At 51.9% G+C, this 19,447-nt stretch overlaps 1 protein-coding gene across 1 annotated transcript; it reads left to right on the top strand.

Moving 5' to 3' along the window:
* The first annotated feature begins 1,846 nt into the window (after positions 1 to 1,846).
* DRD3 (dopamine receptor D3) lies at positions 1,847 to 17,999 on the top strand. Its single transcript, XM_037390691.1, has 7 exons — positions 1,847 to 1,929; positions 4,366 to 4,657; positions 11,153 to 11,265; positions 12,483 to 12,625; positions 13,676 to 13,872; positions 14,760 to 15,105; positions 16,024 to 17,999. Exons 2-7 carry the CDS (start codon positions 4,376 to 4,378, stop codon positions 16,218 to 16,220), a joined length of 1,278 nt encoding a protein of 425 aa, XP_037246588.1. The 5' UTR covers positions 1,847 to 1,929; positions 4,366 to 4,375; the 3' UTR covers positions 16,221 to 17,999.
* The last annotated feature ends 1,448 nt before the right edge of the window (positions 18,000 to 19,447 follow it).

Genomic DNA, 19,447 nt, shown 5'->3' with positions numbered 1-19,447 from the left:
ATGCCTGCAGCTCTTTGCAACTCTCTAGCCCCGCTGCGAGCAGCCATCCTCACCGGCCATCCACACCCGGCCCACGACTCCCACAGCCCTCGCTAGACAGAACAAGCATCACGGTCTGTGCTTTTCCCTCCAGTTTTAATCACAGGAGTGTGGGTGTGTTGGACTCTTTCCAAGCTCACAACTAAAAAGCCTCTGCTGGGAATGGGTGGGAGGGCTTCCCCTCTTCCTTGACTGCTCCAGGCACAGTTAGCAAATGCATTTCCCTGGAGGTGAGCAGTATGGGACAGATGACAGAAGAAGTTCAACCGTGCGCATAGAATATAAATATGGTAAATGTAGTTTGTGTCACACCATTTTGGAGCTCAGAAGGGGACAAGGGGGCTGTAAAACCCTTCATGGGTCATTCGGTCCATAGCCTGGCAGCTATATCCTCCACCACACCAAGGACACCTGCAAATGTGTCACCTGTAGGGACTAGGCAGTGACTCATCACACTCATCTAGTACCATCCACCAGCCTGCCTCAGGGTAGTCACAGCCTTGGTTAAAGGTGTTGGGGCTCATTAGTCCCCGTCAAGTCCTGTGTGAGCACTTCCAGCATCCCCAGCCGGGCTAAAGCTGCTACTCTCACACCTTGCGGGTACGAGTGCTCTCTACAGCACTTCTCCCTTCTACCTCTCTCGTCCCTGGAGAGATTACCTTGGATAGCTGTGATCAGGAGAGGCCATCCAGGGCAGCCAGTGTCCCAAGGCTCCCTTGTTAAGGTAACTGATTTCTTAAAAATAAATAAAAAGACTCTGCTCTCCGCAGCATCTCCTCTTCTTCTCGCCCACCTACAAGTAAGTTAGCCCATGGCCACCCTGACCAGTGAGTGCATAAAGGGGAAGAGCCCTTTCCCCTCTCTCTGCTGGGGCTGCAGTGCTGCTCCTGAAACTCTTGCAACCCTGGGAAGGGAGCCCCCAGCCCCACCGCTGAGGTTCCCACGCCCTGGGAGCCCCGCTTGCCGTGCCAGGGTGGCTGGTGGGCACAGCCCAGCCCTGAGGCCCACCAGCATCATTAGTACCCACAGAGCCCACCCAGGGACCACCGTCCGAGCAGAACTGGGCTCGGAGGCCTGACCCCAGAGCTCAGGGGACGCCGTGGCTGGGTGACGGTGGCTGTGGTCCTGCTCTGGTCCCGGTGGATGCGCCACGCTGTGCCTGCAGGCAGCGCTCCCGGGACAGGGACACTTCCCCAGCATCGCTCTCCTTCCCGCCTCCCTCCCCCGTTACCCAGCACTTTTTAATCTCAGTTTTAAGGGAATTTATTTTCAGAATTTTTTTTCAGTTCTCTGCCTTTTAAAAATCATCTCTACTTTGATTTTTTTTTTAAACTAACAACTTTTCAAGCGTCATTTTTTTATCCCAAGCCGCACGCTCATTGTCTCCCGAAGGGCTCTGCCTGTTTGCCTTCACCGGAGCGCGGGCAGCTCCCCCCGCTCCCCCCCGACCGGCACCCCGGGGCCCAGCCCTCGGCCCGGGTTCGGGGTTCCCATCTCCCCCCTCCTCCCGCCGGGCAGAACCAGGTCAGCCCCTCCGCAAAGCACCCCCTTGCTGCGGGCCCCGGCTCCAGAACGAGCCCAGACCCCTCTGCAGGGCCCTTTGGGAAGGGGCGGGATGGGGCGCGAAGCCGCCGGCCCTGCCGCCCCCCTCCCCAGGACACGGCGGGGTACCGGCCGCTGCCGCCGGCGGGGCAGGGGCAGGGGCAGGGGCGGGGGGGGGGGCGGGCGGGGGGAGGTGCCCAGCCCCGCCCACCTCCGCCCCGCCCTGCCCCGCCCCGCCCCGCGGCTCCGCGCCGGGAGAGCGGCCGGAGGGAGCGGGCCGGCCCGGGAGGCGGCGGGACCGGGGCCGGGACCGGGACTGAGCCCTGCTCGGCGGTGGTGCCACCGGGGGTAAGTCCAGATTGCTGCCCCCCCGCTCCCCTCCTGCCCGGTGCCGGCGGACCCCTGCCCCATAGCCCCCGCTCCCGGTTTCCCCCGCCTCCCTCGCCCCCCGGGGCACGGCGGGCAGCCGCAGGGGCGCCGCTGCCCCTCGGGGGCGGGTGCGGAGCAGCACCGGCAGCCGGAGCCGGACCCAGAACCGCGGCGGCGCCTGGCCCCAGCGCTGGGAGCCCGTACCCCTGCCCTGCACCCTGCGCCGCGCGCCCGGACCCCCCCATCCGCACCGGGACCTGCACCCGGACCCCTCCGAGGCTGAGGCCACCGGGAGGAGCATCCTCCCCTTTCCCCTCTGTCAGCTCGTCCCCACGGCAGCGACCCTCGCCCCCGCCGCAGCTCGCTGCCAGGGTGGTGGGTGTCCTGGTACCCCCGTGTCCCGCCAGCCCCGCCCGCGGGTACCGCGGTACCCCGGCACATCAGCATCCTGGTACCCGGCGCATCAGCATCCCGGTACCCCGGTACCCGCCTGGCTGGCAGCGCCCTGGCCGTGGGCAGAGTGAGCAGGGCCGGGGTGTGTGGGGCAGCCCAAGGCAGAGGGAGCCTGGCAGGGCTGGGGGGGGAGCTGGGAGGGATGCTGGGGGGGAAGATCGACCTCTGGGCGAAAGTGGAAAATACTGCTTTAGGCTGTAAGGGGTGGCAGAAGGGGCAGGAAACCTGCTGGCAAACTGTGTAACGTGGTGCCTTAGGCCATTTGGTGGTATCGTGCGTGATGTTTTGTTCATTCCCTGCCCTGGCTTTGCTGATCAACTAGGCAGCTGCTTAACGTAGGCTTTCTCAAAAAAAAAAAAAAAAAAAAAAAAAAAAGAGGAACTAGCATACTAGCTTTTCATGGCCCCAGCCAATACAGGTTTCCCAGAGTAGGAGCTCTGTCGGTGCAAGGGATGCTGCTAAATGAGTCTTGTGTTTGGGTGGCTGCAGCGGAACTGTTTGATGAGCAAACAGTCCCGGACTCGGCAGCAGCGCTCACGCTATGGGAAATCCTGCAGTCCAGTGGAAGGCTTCACTCCTGTGTCAGGGGCTGGCAGAAGAAAGACAGAGAAGGAGAGACAAGCACAGATGTTTCCAAACACAACACAAGCCATAAGAGATTGTTTCACCCCTGTCCTGGGGGATCTGTGTTCATGGGACAGAGGGAAGTTCAGTTTCTACCTCATTCAGCCCTTGCCCTCTCCCAGCTACAAGGCAGCAGGGGTGAGTGACACCAGTTTCAAGGATAAATATATGCCAAGGGGCTGGAGCAATTTATACCCATTGTAACGGCTTCTCTTCTAGGAGCGTGTGCATCACAGATGCTGCTGTTCAAGGGGTGAGGTGGAGCAGAGTAATATTTATATCATTGGCATTGCAACGTTTTGTCCTTGCCTTTCGTAACTGTCACACTGATGATGAGTTCAGCGACAGGAGCACTAGCAAGAAAAAAAAATAAAACCAGATACAGGCAATTAAATGTCACAGAACAACCCTGGGACAGCAGCCTTCCTATTCCTGGAAAAAAATCATCCTCCTTCTAAATCAAGACAGGATAGGTTCCTGGGCACAATCACGAATCCATTGTAAGGAAAAGAAATGCAGAGTACCCCGCAAGCATCACTCCATTATTTCATCCCAAATGACAAGTTGATTTGCTCTTCAGCACAGGAAGCACATCTTCTGGCCAGGCATGGAAAACAGAGCACGGTATGGATGAGCTGGGGGCAGCGGGGACAGCCAAGCTTTGGCAAGGCCGGCAGGGCTGAAGCAGAGCGTTATGTTAACAGGCGGCCTGGGACAGACACAGGTTGCAGAAGAAGAGTCATTCCCTAGGTGGGTGCTTACTGCCAGGCGGCCAGGATGCAAAAGGCTACTCGAGCATTGCAGGTGCGGTCTGTGTGCCGGGCTGCCAAGCACTCGAGTGCATGAAGTTAGTGAAGACGTTTTTTAACGAGGGAGGAGGGAGGGTACTTCCCAGAAGAAAAGATTCCTAGGTCCAAGCTTCTGGCCAAGCCCTAGTTTGGGTAACTGTGTTGGGTCTTCCTCAGCACTACAAATTGCTGTCTTGCAGGCTGCTCTCCTGCCTGGCTGACTTGTGCTGTGGTATGATGACTTCGGTGCATCTTTCAACCATTGCTGCTTTCCGCGCAGCTGCGTTGGTTGGTAAGATGCACCTGTCGGATGCACACAGGAGGTGGGATTTTGCATTCTTCTCTTGGCTTAGATTCGGTGAAAAACAAAACAGGCCAAGCAGGACTTTAAGTAAAGTTCTGCCTAGGTATGAGTGGAAAAAAAGACCTCTATAAATGGCTTGAAGTAGTGTTTGTGAAGTATGAAAATCATACGCTATCCACCACAAGCAGTTCTCCACAATGACTGTGGAGCTCCAGTTTTCAGCCAGCTCTTTCTTTCTCTTTGCAGCAGTGTCCCCATGGCCCTCTTCACAGGAACCAGCAGTCATCCTAACACCACTGACCCTCTTCCCTGTGGGGGAGACAACACTACAGAGCCTGACCTGCCACACTCACACGCTTACTACGCCCTCTGCTACTGCATCTTGATCCTGGCCATCATCTTTGGGAACGTGCTGGTCTGCTTAGCCGTGCTGAGGGAACGCACCTTGCAAACCACAACAAACTACCTTGTGGTGAGCCTGGCGGTGGCGGACTTGCTGGTGGCTACTTTGGTGATGCCATGGGTGGTGTACCTGGAGGTGAGTACATCTTAGGAAGGATCAGCAGAATTTAACCACAGCACGAGTGCACCAGCGTTAGCACACGCTCTCAGGGTGGGCCAGCTCTGCTACAGGTGAAGTCCATTCATGTTTTAACCCCCCAGCCAGCTCTGGGGCAGTTGTGGGGTGGGTAGCAGCCCCATGTCACACAGGTGGCCCTTGCAGGCTGGACAAATGCACCACAGTCCCACCCGTCAGTAGATGCGCTGAGCCTTGCTCTTGCTGGCAGAGCGCAGCCCCTCTGAGCTTGAAAGCGGGTGGGCTACAGCCAGTAATGTAGATCGTGGGTTCTGATGTGCTAATGCCGCTTTCATCTGAGCATCCCTGAAGCTGACTCCATCAGCCAGAAGGGTTGCCATGATGATTCAGGAGCGGTGGGGAGGCAATAGGGTGGAAATACCTTGTTAGAGCCCAGATCAAGCCGTATTCCCGCTGGCCAGAAAACAAGTCAAATCCTCATCTCCTGCGGAGTTTAAGAGCCTTGATGTCCATGATGTTAAGTCACCTCCAAGCAATTCTCCAAGCAGGCTGACAAAGGGATGAAGCCGAAGAACACGCTCCAAAGTCTCTTTAAGTCATGTGAGCATTTTCACAGTAACTTCAAATGACTCATCAAGCCCTGGGGTGTCTTATACTCTATTTCCCTGATCTTTGCACGTTGGCCGGCGTAAAAATGTAGCGGCACAACCATGTGTAGTATGGACAACACCATCAGATAAAGCAAAGGTTTCCGCCACTGCAGGGCAGCAAAGATGGAAACTAAATCCGCCCCTGCCGCCCCATGGCAAACCCCTGAATTACTGAAGCCACTTCTGATATAAATATTGTTACTGAAGCAAATACATGAAGGTATGCTACAGCTGACATTTTTATCTGTTCTGTTCAGCATTTTTACACTAATTCACAAAAATTTGTAGGTTTAGAATTAGGGTGAGCATCTATCAGCGGTAAGCTTTCAGCTGAGCCCTAGTACCGTGTTCTCATGTGAACAGAGACAGAATAAGCCTCTGAGCCATAATCTTGCAGAAGCCTCATGCTCTTTCTGCAAGGGCCGAGCGGGGATCAGGCTGAAGGGTAGGGTAAATATTCTGGTGGCAGCTGCCCACCTTTGGCTGACCTCTTTCCTGCAAAACAGAGGAGAAGCAGAGCAGGCTTTTAACTCGTGCAGATGGACTGCGCAGCATGTGGACAGAAAGTAGGACAAGGCAGGACACCACCGGCAAATGCCAGACCGACTCTGGGGGTATGAGGAGGTTCGATCGAGTAGCAGGGGACTGGCAGTGGTCTGCAGCCCTCCTCTGCCACTGGAGTATGTTGAGTAGGCAACACAGCTCTAGGCTTTGGCACCCAGCCTGGGCATTTCCCTTGTGTTAATCCAGGCCATTCTCCCAAACTGTGTCCACTGCTGTCTCAGCAAGGCTACAATTAAGAGAAATTGAGGGTTTGCTCAGTGTATAAGCACTATTAATAAGGGCACTGATGGTTAATTATTTTTATATAGCATCGCTGTGGAGTGAAGGAACAAAGAGAGCACCACGATAACCGCATGTGTGATTACGTTCCTAATTAAGTCAGTAGCAACAGTGAAACCACTCCTTGCAGAGCGGTCCTGGAGCTGGCCTGCTGGATGCCTGCAGCGCAGTTGGGTTACACTGAATGATTAAAAAGCAAGGAATAAGTCGGGGCGGGGTGTGGTGGAGCCATCCCAGCCAGCCAGGATTAGACTCTGCAGTTTGATTGCAACTGAAAATTATTATTAAAACCCAAATTTTGAGATTGGAATAGTTCACCTCAAGTGTATTCCAGTCTTTAATGAAATCACAATATGCTTTGCATCAGAAAAGACCTAAAGCTCACTCTTACCATGGGCAGGGTGGGACTGAGGCACATCTGGGAAGCAGCTTCTGTCCCCATGGCAGTATTGTGGTCAGATCTGTTGTCTAGCTGTGTTTGCAGACCCATTCAAGGTTGGTTTCCAGCTGTGGAGCTTGAGTAATGAAATCTTGGGTAAATCAAAGTAGCTGATCCAAGAGGCACATGAACAACAGGGAGAAGAACCCACATACATCCCAAACCCGAACTACCACTTCCAGCAGTACCTCCTAGAGATCTAGGCTGCAGGACTCCAGCAAGACTAAGATTTAAAAAAAAACCTCCAAAAAGCCCTGAAGTCGTTTAGATATTTGCTGCTGTTTATGGATCAGCACTGCTACCAATGAAGCAGAAATGGCATCATGCTTCAGTACACTATAGCCCTGGAAATTGTGAAGAAGTCATTCAGTCCCCAAACCTGTGTACAATAGCTATTCATCTACTGAACGTTTGCCAAACCAGACATCTGAGACCTATTTATTGAGAAGCTAAAGGTGGATGAATACCTCAGATTTAAATATCACTTGTGAACTTTGTGCTTTACACTCAATTTTTAGAGCCATCTGTGGCCTGGACCTTCTCCATGAAATTTTTCATTTTATCAGTCCTGCAGACCAGAACTGTCTCTTTCTGAGAAGCCTTTGGGGAAGGCTGTGACAGAGCAACAACAGGAACATTTTATAACCTCAGAATCCTCCTCTCCACCTAACGAAGCTTCTGGCATAAAAATGCTATTCAGCACTGTGTCTAGCAATCTTCAGGGGTCAACAGATATGTCTAATATATCCGTACTGCTACCCCAGTTCTTTACTGACCTCTGATGCTGTGCCTGGTGTGACTACGGAGGCTCACCAAGGTTTCTAAGATAGTGGCATTAGGGTGCCCTGCCCACTAAAGCTTGATGGCATTGAATCCCATCGTGCCTTATAGTAATTGCATAAACGGAGGACGACGTGGAGCAGCATGGCCTCCTCCTTAGTCTTCTCACAACATCCAGTTCTACCTCCAATGGGAAAAAAGCATCAGAAGATGATTGTCACTGAGGTCCAACCTGCAGCTCTCTTCAGAGCGAGTGAGAGTAAGGCTGTCTCCTCCTCCGTGGCTCCCACACTGGAGTAGCGAGACCTATAACAGCTCTTTGAGCTCGAGGAGCTCGCCAGGCCACCATCAAAAGCAGGGCAGACAACCGAGTTACTGCAGCTCGGCAGTTTACCACTTGTCAGCGGGCCTGACTGCACGCGTGCTCTTGGTTATTCCTGCCATGCAAAAATATAAGCAGCCATTTCACAGCTGCAGGGAGTTAACAGCACCCCCAAGAAGAACCCTTTCTTAAACAGAGCACTTGAGTGAGCACGCTTAGATACACCGCTGCCTGACATCACCTCGTGTAACTGCGTTCGTACTTTCAAATCCATCTACTGCTCAATATGTCATCATCATACATATCTGACTTTCAGAGAGTCTTTTTATTTTTAAGGATTCAAGAGAGTGGTGGATTTGCATAAGCTTATGAATGCACAATGATTTTCATTTTTTTTTAAACTGGAAGGCTTCCTATAGGGTTGGAACGTTCAAATAATAATACATTTTGTGGCTAAAGCAGACTGGACTGGTCATCAAGAAAGATGAGGTGAGAGCCCGACCTGAACAGTCTATAAGGAGCTTTAGCACTGTCTTTGCCAGAGCTGGGATTTTATCCTGGACTCTATTCCCACTTCTGCTGCACACAAACTGAGTGGTAATGAGAGATTCTGTCAGCTTACCTCTATGTGGTTTGCTCTCATCAGCTGTAAGAAAATAATATTTGACCATCCACCTCACTCAGGCAGTTGTGAGGGTTCATTCAATTAATACCTGTGATGTGCTTTGAGATTCCTGGACAAAAGGCACCAGCGGGATGAAGAACAGGTACCCTGCCAGCACACTCGCACGTTCTAGCTGCTGTAGCAAAGATGAGCGGAACAGAGTAATGAAAGGAAGAGCAGAAATAGAATTAAAAAAAAATTATGAACGAGGCCTGTAATAAAAAGGCTCTTCATTGTTAAATTTGGGAATAGATTCTGGGTTTGCATACCCCACAGGTAAATATTAACTACTTCACCGACTTCAGCAAAGCTACACCCCATTTTGGAATTTGTGGCTGGTGGAAGCGAGGATGGGTTTTAAGCCCAAACGTTTTGATATGTCAAGTATCATCTTCATACAAGCTACAGCTTAGTATGCAGGTGGTGTGATCTGAACGCATCATCCTGAAAGGGTTCACTTCAGAGCCATTCCCACCAGCACCTTCTTCAGATTTAATGGTACACATTCTTGGGTTTAGCATTTGAATGTGCTCAGGACCTTGGAAACTCCCTCAGTTAAAAGCCTGCACATCTGCTGGGCTAGCAGCAGCTGGCTTGCACCGAACACCTGGCACTGGCTCCTGGTGAAATATTCTTCAGACTCCGCAGATCACAGAGACACTGCATTGCATTTTGCCTCCAACTACAGAAAGACCCCTTACTGGCTCCCACTGCAAAGGCTTCCAGCATTTATGATTTTTTTATATATTTTGAGGTGGTCAAGCAGATCTCAAAATCTGCAACTAAAGCAAAAACGGCGTGGGGTTTCTTTGAAAACTGAACCTACCTATTAAGGTCCCCAGTTTCAGAGGGACAGCCTTCAGTTTGCACATCTTGTAGCCCACCTAATCGTGCAGAAAAGCTCTAAGGGTTTGGTTTGTTTCTTTTTTTTTTTTCTTTTTTTTTTACTTTGCTTGCTTTTTTTAAAAAAGAAAACAAAGGAGCCCCACAAGTATTAGAGAACTGAAGATGAAAGCACAGTTCCCCACCGCATTTTGCAAGCCAGCTCCCATTTCTCTCCCCTGCATTCATTCAGAGGAGGTCTCATGGAAGGCTACCTCATCCAGTACCTGACTTCTGGCACGCAGCAGCTGGGTCCAGCAGAGGACACCCCAAAGACCCCGTGAGTTTCTGTGCCCATGTGCGGGAATGCTGGCACAATCAAAACCATTTCAGTTTCTCGGGATTATTTCTTATACAACTCTGAAAACAACTCGTACGAAATGAATTCTGTGTTTATACAAGCGCTTCTGTCTGCAGGGAGCTGCGTCCTGGAGCTGCGTCCTTCCTAGGCACTGACACTTGCTGCAGGGTTGACCCACTGCCTTAGGAGCCAAGCTCAGTTGTGGCACCCTCTCCAGCCTGGTCTGGGATGGGTATTGTTGAGTAGGTCATGAAAACCTCCAAGGATGGAGCCTGGCCAGACTCACCAAGCAGCCAGCTCCACTGCCTTACCGTCCTCATGGTCAGAAAGTTTACCTCCATAACCGGTTTGCGCTTTTCTTCTTTCAACTTACGACTGGTGCCTCTTGTCCTTCCACCCTGCACTGCTGTGAAAAACTTGGCTCCGTCTGCTTAGCAACCTGGCTCCAACTTTCTTAATAACCTCCCAGTAGGCACTAGGGGACTGCAGTTAGTGCCCCCACACCCCCCAAAGCCACCTCTTCTCTTCTCCAGGCTGAGCAAGCCCAGTTCCCTTAGCTGCTCCTCACTGGACAAGTGCTCCAGCCCCAGGGACTGTCTCGGTGGCCCTCCGCTGGACTCACTCCCGTTTATCGATGTTTTTTCTGTACTGGGGCCCCAAAACCAGATGCGGTACTCCAGATGAGGTCTAAATGTAAGCAGAAAGATCTGGATCTAGCACCAGTTCCTCTTTCTCTCTTACCCCCGCTTCTGCACCCAGTGCAGCTTTAGATTCCTTTGCTGTACTCATCCAGCAGGCTGATCTGTGGGAGGATGGGCTGCCTCTGTGTTGGAGCACTCGGAGTCAGGCTATCATCCCAGCCCCGACGACAGCAGTGCCACACGGTGCTTGGAGCATATGTTGTCATCCAAAAAGGTCATTGTCAAGAACTTGACAGCTGGGCCAAAAAATGCATTTCCCCATCACCAAGATCAGCCACAGCTAAGCTTTCATGCTTACATGCTTCAGATTAAAATTTCAAACCAACCAGAACAAAAGCTGGACATGGTAGCAAACCAAACCCCTTTATCCAAGTAGCCTGTGAGTTCTCGCTCAGATCTAATAATCAAAATATGTAACTGAGATCAGAATCCAACTAAGGTTTTAGAGAAGCCTGGGCTCTCAGGTCTGTTTCATACATAAATGCATAAAATTTGCAGCACTTTCCCAGCTCAATGCCTGCAAGAGAACTCCAGCAGCTAAGCTGAGAAACACTTTTCAGCCCTTAGATTTAATCAGATGATCCTTAATCAAAGGATAGATACAGTGATATCAAATTTAAATCAATCTATCGTGCTAGGGCTCAAGGGAAAGGATAGCTGCTACCTATTTCTTCACCCTGCCTCCCTCTGTGAGAGTAACCAAAGGACTGAAATCAAGGTGTGGCTCCTTCTCCATGACCTTCCGCTGTGTTATCTTGCCACACAACATAGGCGCCTCAGTTTTCCTCTGCACATCACAGCAGACATGAAAGCACGTAGCTGTTGAGACCCTTGGAGGAGAGCACCTCTGTATACGTAAGGCGTCAGGACTCGATGCAGAACCAGGCTGACAGTTTTGTGGTTGCTGGTGCAGGTGACGGGAGGAGTCTGGACTTTCAGCCGCATCTGTTGCGACATCTTCGTCACCATGGATGTAATGATGTGCACAGCCAGCATTTTAAACCTCTGCGCTATCAGCATTGACAGGTGAGAGCCAACAGCATCCAAGGGGATAGATAGTCTGGAGATGGGGGTCGGCTCTGTGCCCCAGTGTGGCTAGGGCAGGAAAGTGGGGTTTGCACAGGCAGCATTGCTGTCTTCAGGGACACAAACCTCCCTGCCAGTCTGTCGCTGCCACAGCTGCTGTGAATAGGCTCTGCCCACCATGTGCTAGGAGGTGCCTGCACTTGAGGGCAGAGAGGCACAAGCAGCGAAACATCACCAGTAGGCACTCGGCCACATCCTCATGCTTTTTGAAGGCAGGGACCAGCATTGGCCATCTAATTCCCATTGAGTGTCAAAGAGGGTTTTTTCTGGAGACCTCACTCATGAAGTTTTAACAAACACAATCCTGCCATAAGCATAGGGAGGGGTGAAGGTCATCGCTATCTAATCTTCAGCCTTGCCCTGTTTTTCCGCATCTTAAACCAGCCTATTTTAAGCAACGCTGAGGGCTGGGAGCCAAGACCTCAGCACACGTGGTGCTGTTAGGACCAAGGGGTGGGGGAAGGAAAAAAGCACTGCATGCTGTACCTTTGTTAGATGTGGTAATCATATGAAGCAGCTCTCAATGCTGGCTTGGCCTGGTGTTCCTCCATGGGACTCTTTATCCCCATTTCATTTTGGCTCTGCCCTGCAAGGAGCAGCCCCCAGGTTATCCTGAAGACAAGACTGCTGTGGCTTTCAAATCTGAGCCTTGCCGAGCTGCATCCCCTGGGGCATCCCGGCAGCCGAAGGCCCTGGGCACCCACCATGGGCAATCCTCTGGCTGTCGGCAAGGCCGACACCAGAGCGGGTGGATGAGGCACAGGGTGTAGCCGGCTGTGGTTGCTCCAGGGACTGCTCTTTCCCAGCAGGGCACATATAACCTTCGGGGATCAAGGGATAGGGGGGGGTCCTGGGGCTTCTAGATCCAGCAGGTATCCCAAACCTAGTAGCTTCACAATGCTGGCAGGTCTGCCAAGCATTTCCCTGCAGTGCTGCCAACTAACTCTGATTTCCTCTGTTCCTCCTTGCAACACCCCACTTACCATTTCTACAAATTGCTGATGCCATCATCTGATCTTCTCTCCTTTCCTCTTCCATTTCTTCACCACGTTCACCATCGTGTCCCCTACATTGCTTTCATTTCTCCTTTTAAAACCTGGTCCTTTTCCTCCCTCCATTCTTACCTCTCCTCTTTCTGGAGCTGGTTTGGTCTGCAGATACACTGCAGTGGTGAAACCAGTTCAGTACCAGTACAGCACTGGGCAGAGCTCCTGCAGGAGGGTTTCTCTCATGATCGTGATAGTCTGGATGCTGGCGTTCGCAGTGTCGTGCCCTCTCCTCTTCGGCTTCAATACTACAGGTAGGTGACGTCCCGAACAATAGCACGCAGGGAGGGATGGGACATGGAGCTGCCCTGTGTATGGCCAGGTCATTTAATGTGGGTCCTGCAGACTTTCCTAGTTACAGGAAATTTTAGGGAACTGTAAGGTGCACTGTGAAGGGTGAGAAAGATCTCCAGCACTGGAGAGCAGATGTGCTTTTGTCTATAAACTTGCAATTTGCTCAGGCAGACACTGACATGGTGTCCAGGTCTACAGATCCCCCCCCAGACAATCACTCTGGGCACACAAAGCAAATCTCCAGAGGTGCAGCATGTCCAACACCCCCACCCCACCCCCACCTTACTGCATCTTGCTGGTATCAACAGGTCCAGCTTTAAATCTGATTCAGGACACATTCTAAACAGCAAGGACTGCATATTGGCACTGCTTGTGAGAAACCTCCTTCCCATCCAACTGGCTGGCTGCTTCCTCACCTAATCCCTTGAGGAGAGCCAACAATCTGGCCTTCTCCTTGGAAGCAGGTTGGTCTTTCTCCTTGCCCTCACCTAGGGCAGCCCATTCTCCCTGGAGGCAGAGGGGCAGGGGAGCCTTCCTCCCCCCTGAGCCACAGGCAGAAGTCCCCTGCTCCCCGTCCATCCTCTGTGTGGTGCTTGAAGTGGGAAGGAGACGGGGTGGGAAGTGCTGCTGTCCCCCGCTGCCTGGTCCAGACTGACGGGGTGAAGGCATGCCTCTGCATCCAGGCAGCGCAGAGGCTGTCAGAGGAATAGGAGAGAGGGTGAAAGGAGAAAGGATGGGACTAGACTTGAGAGAAGAGGGCGGAGCTGTTGGCCAGAAGAGCAGGCAGATGCCTACGGGGTCATGCTAGATGGCCCTAGGTAGAGTCCATTTTAAGCATCCCTTAGGTGAGTGGGTAGGTCACAGAACAATTTGCAACCACAGAGACAGGAGATCCCTGCACCCCTCAGACTGCCTTTGTCCCCCCTCCGCCTTGCGACATGCTTTGCCAACGCACCAGCGCCTCCTTGTACTAAGCTCAGCCGCTCCTCTCTCTCTCTTCTCCTCCCCAGGGGATCCCAGTGTCTGTTCCATATCCAACCCTAGTTTCATCATCTACTCCTCTTTGGTGTCCTTCTACCTCCCCTTCCTGGTAACCCTGCTGCTCTATGTCCGGATTTACCTCGTGCTAAGACAAAGACAAAAGAAGCGAACGCTCACCTGGCAGGGCAGCCACAGCGCCAGCACCAAACCGTGTTATGCACACAAAGTAAGATCCACATCAATGCAGTAGGAGCTGTCAAAAAGGACAGGGCATGCATCATCTCTCCTCTGCAAAGGGCCAAAGCACAGAACGGAAAGCACAGAGAAGGGACATGGCATGTTTTCATCCCATCCCTCACTCATACACCATGATACTTGAGATGCAGAAGCTCCAGTTAAATCCTTTCCATCCCTCTAGAAAGAGGATGCTCCCTGTGTATCTCTGCCCTCTAGAACCGAGCAACTAGAAAAGAGCACAGCCTACTTCAATATTTCTTCAGATCTGGGCCTTCTCAGCCATGCAGAAGTCTGGCTAATTTCCTCATTTATTGATTTTTGCTTTATGAAGCCTCGTTCTCAGGGCTTCGCAGGCTTTAATGTAGATTATTAAAAAAAAAAACCAAAACAACAAAACCAAAACAACACAACTCTTCATCTGACAGACTTAGGAAGCCAAAATGCTCACGGTGCATGGAGCATTTGTTCCACTGACCTTTCTAGATGAAATATCTGCAACCACGGGAACCAGCAGGATGGTTTGAAAGGGATCACCTGGTCATGCATACCTGCTTGTGTTACCCATTTTCTCACAGTGAAGCTACATTAAAAAAGGGTGGGGATGTTGAGGGGAGCAGGGCCAACTGAAAAATACAAGTGAAAGTTTAGCAGAGCGAGTGTGTCAGCTCTTCTTGTTCTCATGCTTCTCCTTGGTGGGATGGAGAGTTGTCTGGTGCTGGTTCACCCCTCTGCTAAGCCAAGGTCAGTCCAGAGGATGAGGTGCAAGCCTAAGCAGCCGGTGGGGCTAAGGATGACTCCTACAACTCTCCTCATCATCCTTTGACCCAGGGAATGGTTTGGATGGTTCCCAGTTCTCTGTGGCATCCTCTTTTGCAGGAACACCCGGAGAGAAAAGCTTTGCCAAACAGATGCCAAGGCACCTTTTCCCCCTGTCTCCCACTCAAATGCTCAGGCCAGGAGATGTCTCCTAAAAGGAAGTTGCTGACTGTCTTCAGCCTGCAGCGGTACCGCAGCTTCTGCCATGAGGCATCCCTCACCAAGCCACCGGGGACTACACAACACAGCAGGCTGGAAGAGAGGAGAAAGAGTCTGAAGCCAGGACTGGAGGTACGGAGGCTCAGCAATGGCAAAACCATCAGCTCTTTGAAGCTAGCGCACCAGCAGCCCCGGCTGATCCAGCTTCGGGAGAGGAAGGCTACACAGATGCTAGCTATTGTCCTGGGTGAGTGAGAGCCACGCTGTGCAGCGGGGTGCAAGGGGTGATGGTTTGGGGCTTGCAAGAGAAAGGAATCTCCTAATACAGTATTGAGATTAAAAAAATGCAAGCCAAGCCTAGACTTCAGCTGCTCCACAAAGTCACAAAGAAAGAGAAACAACAGTGGGACACTTGGGGATCTAGGGTAATGCTCTCAAATTTTGAGAGCCAAGTATATTAGCATTTTATTTATGTTTTGTTCCTCTTTTGTTTTATATCAGTGGCCAACAAGCCCTGCTAGAGGGAGGAACAGCCAGCACCTTTGCTTTCCCTTTACCTTTCTATTATTATTACTATTACTACTACTACTATCATCATCATCATCATCATTATTATATTATAATTATTTTCATTATTATTAAGCTGGAACTTTAGATGGAATCCTAAGTTTCTATACACGTAGCAGCTCTTAGGTCCAATTACAGAAGGGGAAATTGAGGCAAGGAACAGCAGAGGAACCCCCTCACAGAGCTGGATGGAGAAGCCAGGACAGTGGTGCCCCAGCCACCTGCCACTGTCACCAGACATGCTGCTTCCCCTCATTAACCCAGCAGTAGTAAGAAAATAATGCAGCCCTTGTCTTAATGGATTAAAGCAGCAAAGGCAGCAGCCTTTCCCTCTAAGTTGTGGCCACTTGCTTTTGCCAGTCACCAGGCCACCTCTGAAGCCCCATCCACCCATTCACATAACTGGTCCCGAGGAGCCTGAGCTCTTGCCAAGCCCGGCTGTACCGGGAATACATGATATTTATTCCACGTTTACCAAATGCAGACACGCACATGGAAATAGTGAGAGGATGGAGGGAGAGGGCACAGGTGCAGGCCTTTTCCCAAGCAGTTGCTTCTCTAAAGTCACAGACTGTGTTCTCCCTCTCTCTATACCCAGGAGCATTCATAGTCTGCTGGCTGCCCTTCTTCTTGATTCACATCCTCAACACCCACTGCCCATCCTGCCACGTGCCCCCAGGGCTCTACAGTGCCAGCACCTGGCTTGGCTACGTCAACAGTGCCCTCAACCCCATCATCTACACAACCTTCAACACCGACTTCCGCAAAGCCTTCCTCAAGATCCTCTGCTGCTGAGCGCGGGGCCAGCACCGGGCTGCGCGTCTGTGGTTTGCAGCAGACTCCTGGGCTGGGGACAAGGTGTGGGGCCCTTTCCTGCCTCTGCTTCACGCGCCGTGGTCAGTGACGTGCTCCCCTCGGCCGTGAGCAGTGCTGCTCGGCGTGATGTGGTCATTGCTGATGGCCAGGCACCCTCTGCGCCAGCGTGAAGAGCAGGACGGCAGCCCGCCTGCACGGCTAGCTTCCCACACCAAACCTCAACGCTCCTGCTTGAAAAAGAACAAGTGCTTCCCGCTTCTGGGGAGGGAGGGGAAGAAGACAGAGGCAAACCAGTGAGTCCCTCAGTGTTGGGCACAGCAGTGCTGAGAGGCAGACCTGGGTGTGCAGTGGAAGGTTGGCCACCATGCCACTGGGAGCTGCCAGGCTCACAGAGCACACAGGACCCGGGCGGACAGCATCCTTCATCTCCACCGCCTACGTGCTGGGAATGCATTTCCCCTCCCGTTGCTGGACCCTCAGCCTGCAGAAGGCTCATGTGCAGCATTCCTAATAAGAGGGCAGGCCATGACCTTTTTGAGAAGAATCCTGATCCCTTCAATCAGCAGCCAAGAGCAAAAATTCAGCAAGGAAACTTGGAAACGAAGCACTGAAGGAGAAACAACAGCATCCCTGTTGTCTCCATCAAAAGGTTTGCCCATAAAACTGGGGCAGTCTCAGTGCTCGAGAAAATTGCCCCAGCTGCAAACGAAACCTTCCCTTGTGCCACCAGCTTGTGTTTTATTGCTCCTTGCAAGGCAGAGAGGTGGCTGCCAGCCCTCTGGTAGGTCTGATCACACGAGAAGCGCAACGCTACCGCAGTGTCCCCTCTCTTCCTAACCCAAGGACCAGCGATAGGTTGGCCACTTATTTAACCACCACACACCCTGTCATCTGCTGGGGACGCTAAATAATGAACAAGGCCTAGGACAGCTCCAGTCGTGCCTGTGATAGGTTTGAACCTGTTCGCTCAGCTGGGACAGGTTGCATGCACCCTGTCTCAAAATGTGTTGGTGATCTCTTTGGAACCAGTCTCCATTTGTGCCCCTCTCCTTGTCAGGAGCACTGCTAGATTAAGGGTTTGTCCTGCCTGCTGTGATAACTCCCGTTACAGCCCGTGCCTAGGTGAGAGCTGTTTCAGTACCATCCCAGTAAGAAAGGTGGTGTGCCCCAGGATCAGACCCAGGACTCTCCCTGGCTCCCCTGGCCGACACACCTGCCAGCACACAGGGCATCCGCACATCCCAGCTTCCAGCAGCCAAAGACAGCCCTGCCACGCTCTCCTTCCCCAGCAGTATTTTACAAAGCCACCTCCAGTAGGTCCTGGATGAAAAGGCCAGACAAGCCCTGCCGTACCATGTAAGCTGGCCTCATGTCAGGGCACTCTACTGCTCTTCTCCTTGTACAGACAAACCTGACCTGGAACAGCCTCAACACGTTTCGCTTTCCCTGCTCACCATCCTGGACCAGAGGCTCCAGCTCTCGCTGCAAGACTAGGCTTCGCTGCGCTGTTAGCCCCCCTCATTCGACGGCCTTGGGCATAACTGTGTGTGCTGCCCCTGCCTGTGTCCATGCCACAGCTCCTTCGTCTGGGAAGGGCTTCTTCTCTTTCCTAATATAAAGCCAAACCTCTGGAGCACACAGCAGAGCTCTAGCTTCTTCTGTTTGTCTGGGTTTGGGGAGGAGATGCTTGTGGACAGCATGTGTTGTTTGCCTGGGGAGGTGCCCTCCATCCTGCATTGTAACCGCATTAATCCAATAAAACACAGGTGTAACTGGAAGCTTTGGTACCTTTTGTGGTGAACACAGCCTTTCCATAAGCCTTTTCTCACCTGCAGCCCACTTTAACGCTTTCGCTGTGCAAAATGATCATCCGCCTGGACACACCAGACACACAAAAGGTCTTTATTATTACTTGCATTTTACTTGCAGCTGGGAAAGAAATCAACAGCTGCTGTAAGCACTTCCAGCAGATGAATTCTGAAAATATGGTCAATTAGTTTCCCAGCTACACCAGGCAGGCGTGTGGTAGCATTACTCCATCTGCTCAGCGGTGCTGGGTAGCACGGCAGGTACTCAGCCCACGGGTTATTGGGGTATCAATCGAGTGAATCGACCTGTGGACAGATTGCTGCTCAAATTAATTCCCATTAAGATGCTCCATAACGCAGATCACCGGAGATTCAGTTGCTTTTATATACACAGTTGCCAGAAAGGTGGAAACGGGGAAAAAGACCTTTTAAAGAGTGACTAGGTCCATTTCAAGCCCTAGCCTAGCATGTCTCAGGTGTCACGTTCAGTCTGATCTTACTTGAATTCAAACCTGTTCTTCAAGCAGTGATCCCCAAGGGAATTCAGGATAGAGGTGAGAAACAGGAGGTGCAGAAGACCCCAAGCAGTATTTTGGTATCCACACGACTATGAGGGATGAGGAAAGCTCTGTATCTAAGAATGCAGTCCTTTATTAAAGAATTAAGATTTGAACTATCAGATCACAGAACTGACAACAACCTCTTGAACTATAACCTGCTATGGCCAAAAAAAAAAAAAAAAAAAGAGGCACCACAAAATCGATGCGCAATTAGAAAAACTCAACTCCAAAAGAAAACAATCTCTCTCTCCCCCTCCCTCAAGTACCGCTTGAGCTTCATGCCCAGTTTTACTGTGGCAATATGAACACGGGTGGCCTCACGGCAAAGGCCAAGGAACAGAAGCGACCAAAGGTGCAAGCAGTTGATGCCTCCACACCCTTCCCAGCAAGCCAGAGAGACAGCTGAGCAGCCCCCCAGGACCTGGGCTTCACACACACCCCCTTCATTATTTGCAGTAGAATAATCCGTGCTGCCTATTTTTTTAACTTAAAATGCCTCTTTCTAACCTTCATTTTCTACAATGTTTTCATCTTTGCTGGGTTTTTTGCCCCTGGCTCCACGGCCGGCTGGAAGAGGCAAGCCGCGACCCTGCTGGAGAGCTGCAGGCGTTGTGCAGGGTTTCATTTACGTGCTGACAGTCACATTAGAAGAACCTTTGGAGAATACAGAAAGAGGGAGCTCAGAGACCGCCGCAGACTGTAAATAATTCCCCGTGCCAGGAGAGCTGCGGTGGCAGCGCGGGCGGCAGCCGTGCAGGTGCGGTGGGGGTCCTGCCGCCCGCGCTCCCCTTCCCTCTGCCCCACCAGGCAGCAGGAATGGCATGGCTATGGTCCCCTA

The sequence above is a fragment of the Falco rusticolus genome, chromosome 5, assembly GCF_015220075.1.
Source record: "Falco rusticolus isolate bFalRus1 chromosome 5, bFalRus1.pri, whole genome shotgun sequence".
NCBI classification, from domain to species: Eukaryota; Metazoa; Chordata; class Aves; order Falconiformes; family Falconidae; genus Falco; species Falco rusticolus.
This window is presented reverse-complemented; position numbering and strand designations above follow the sequence as displayed.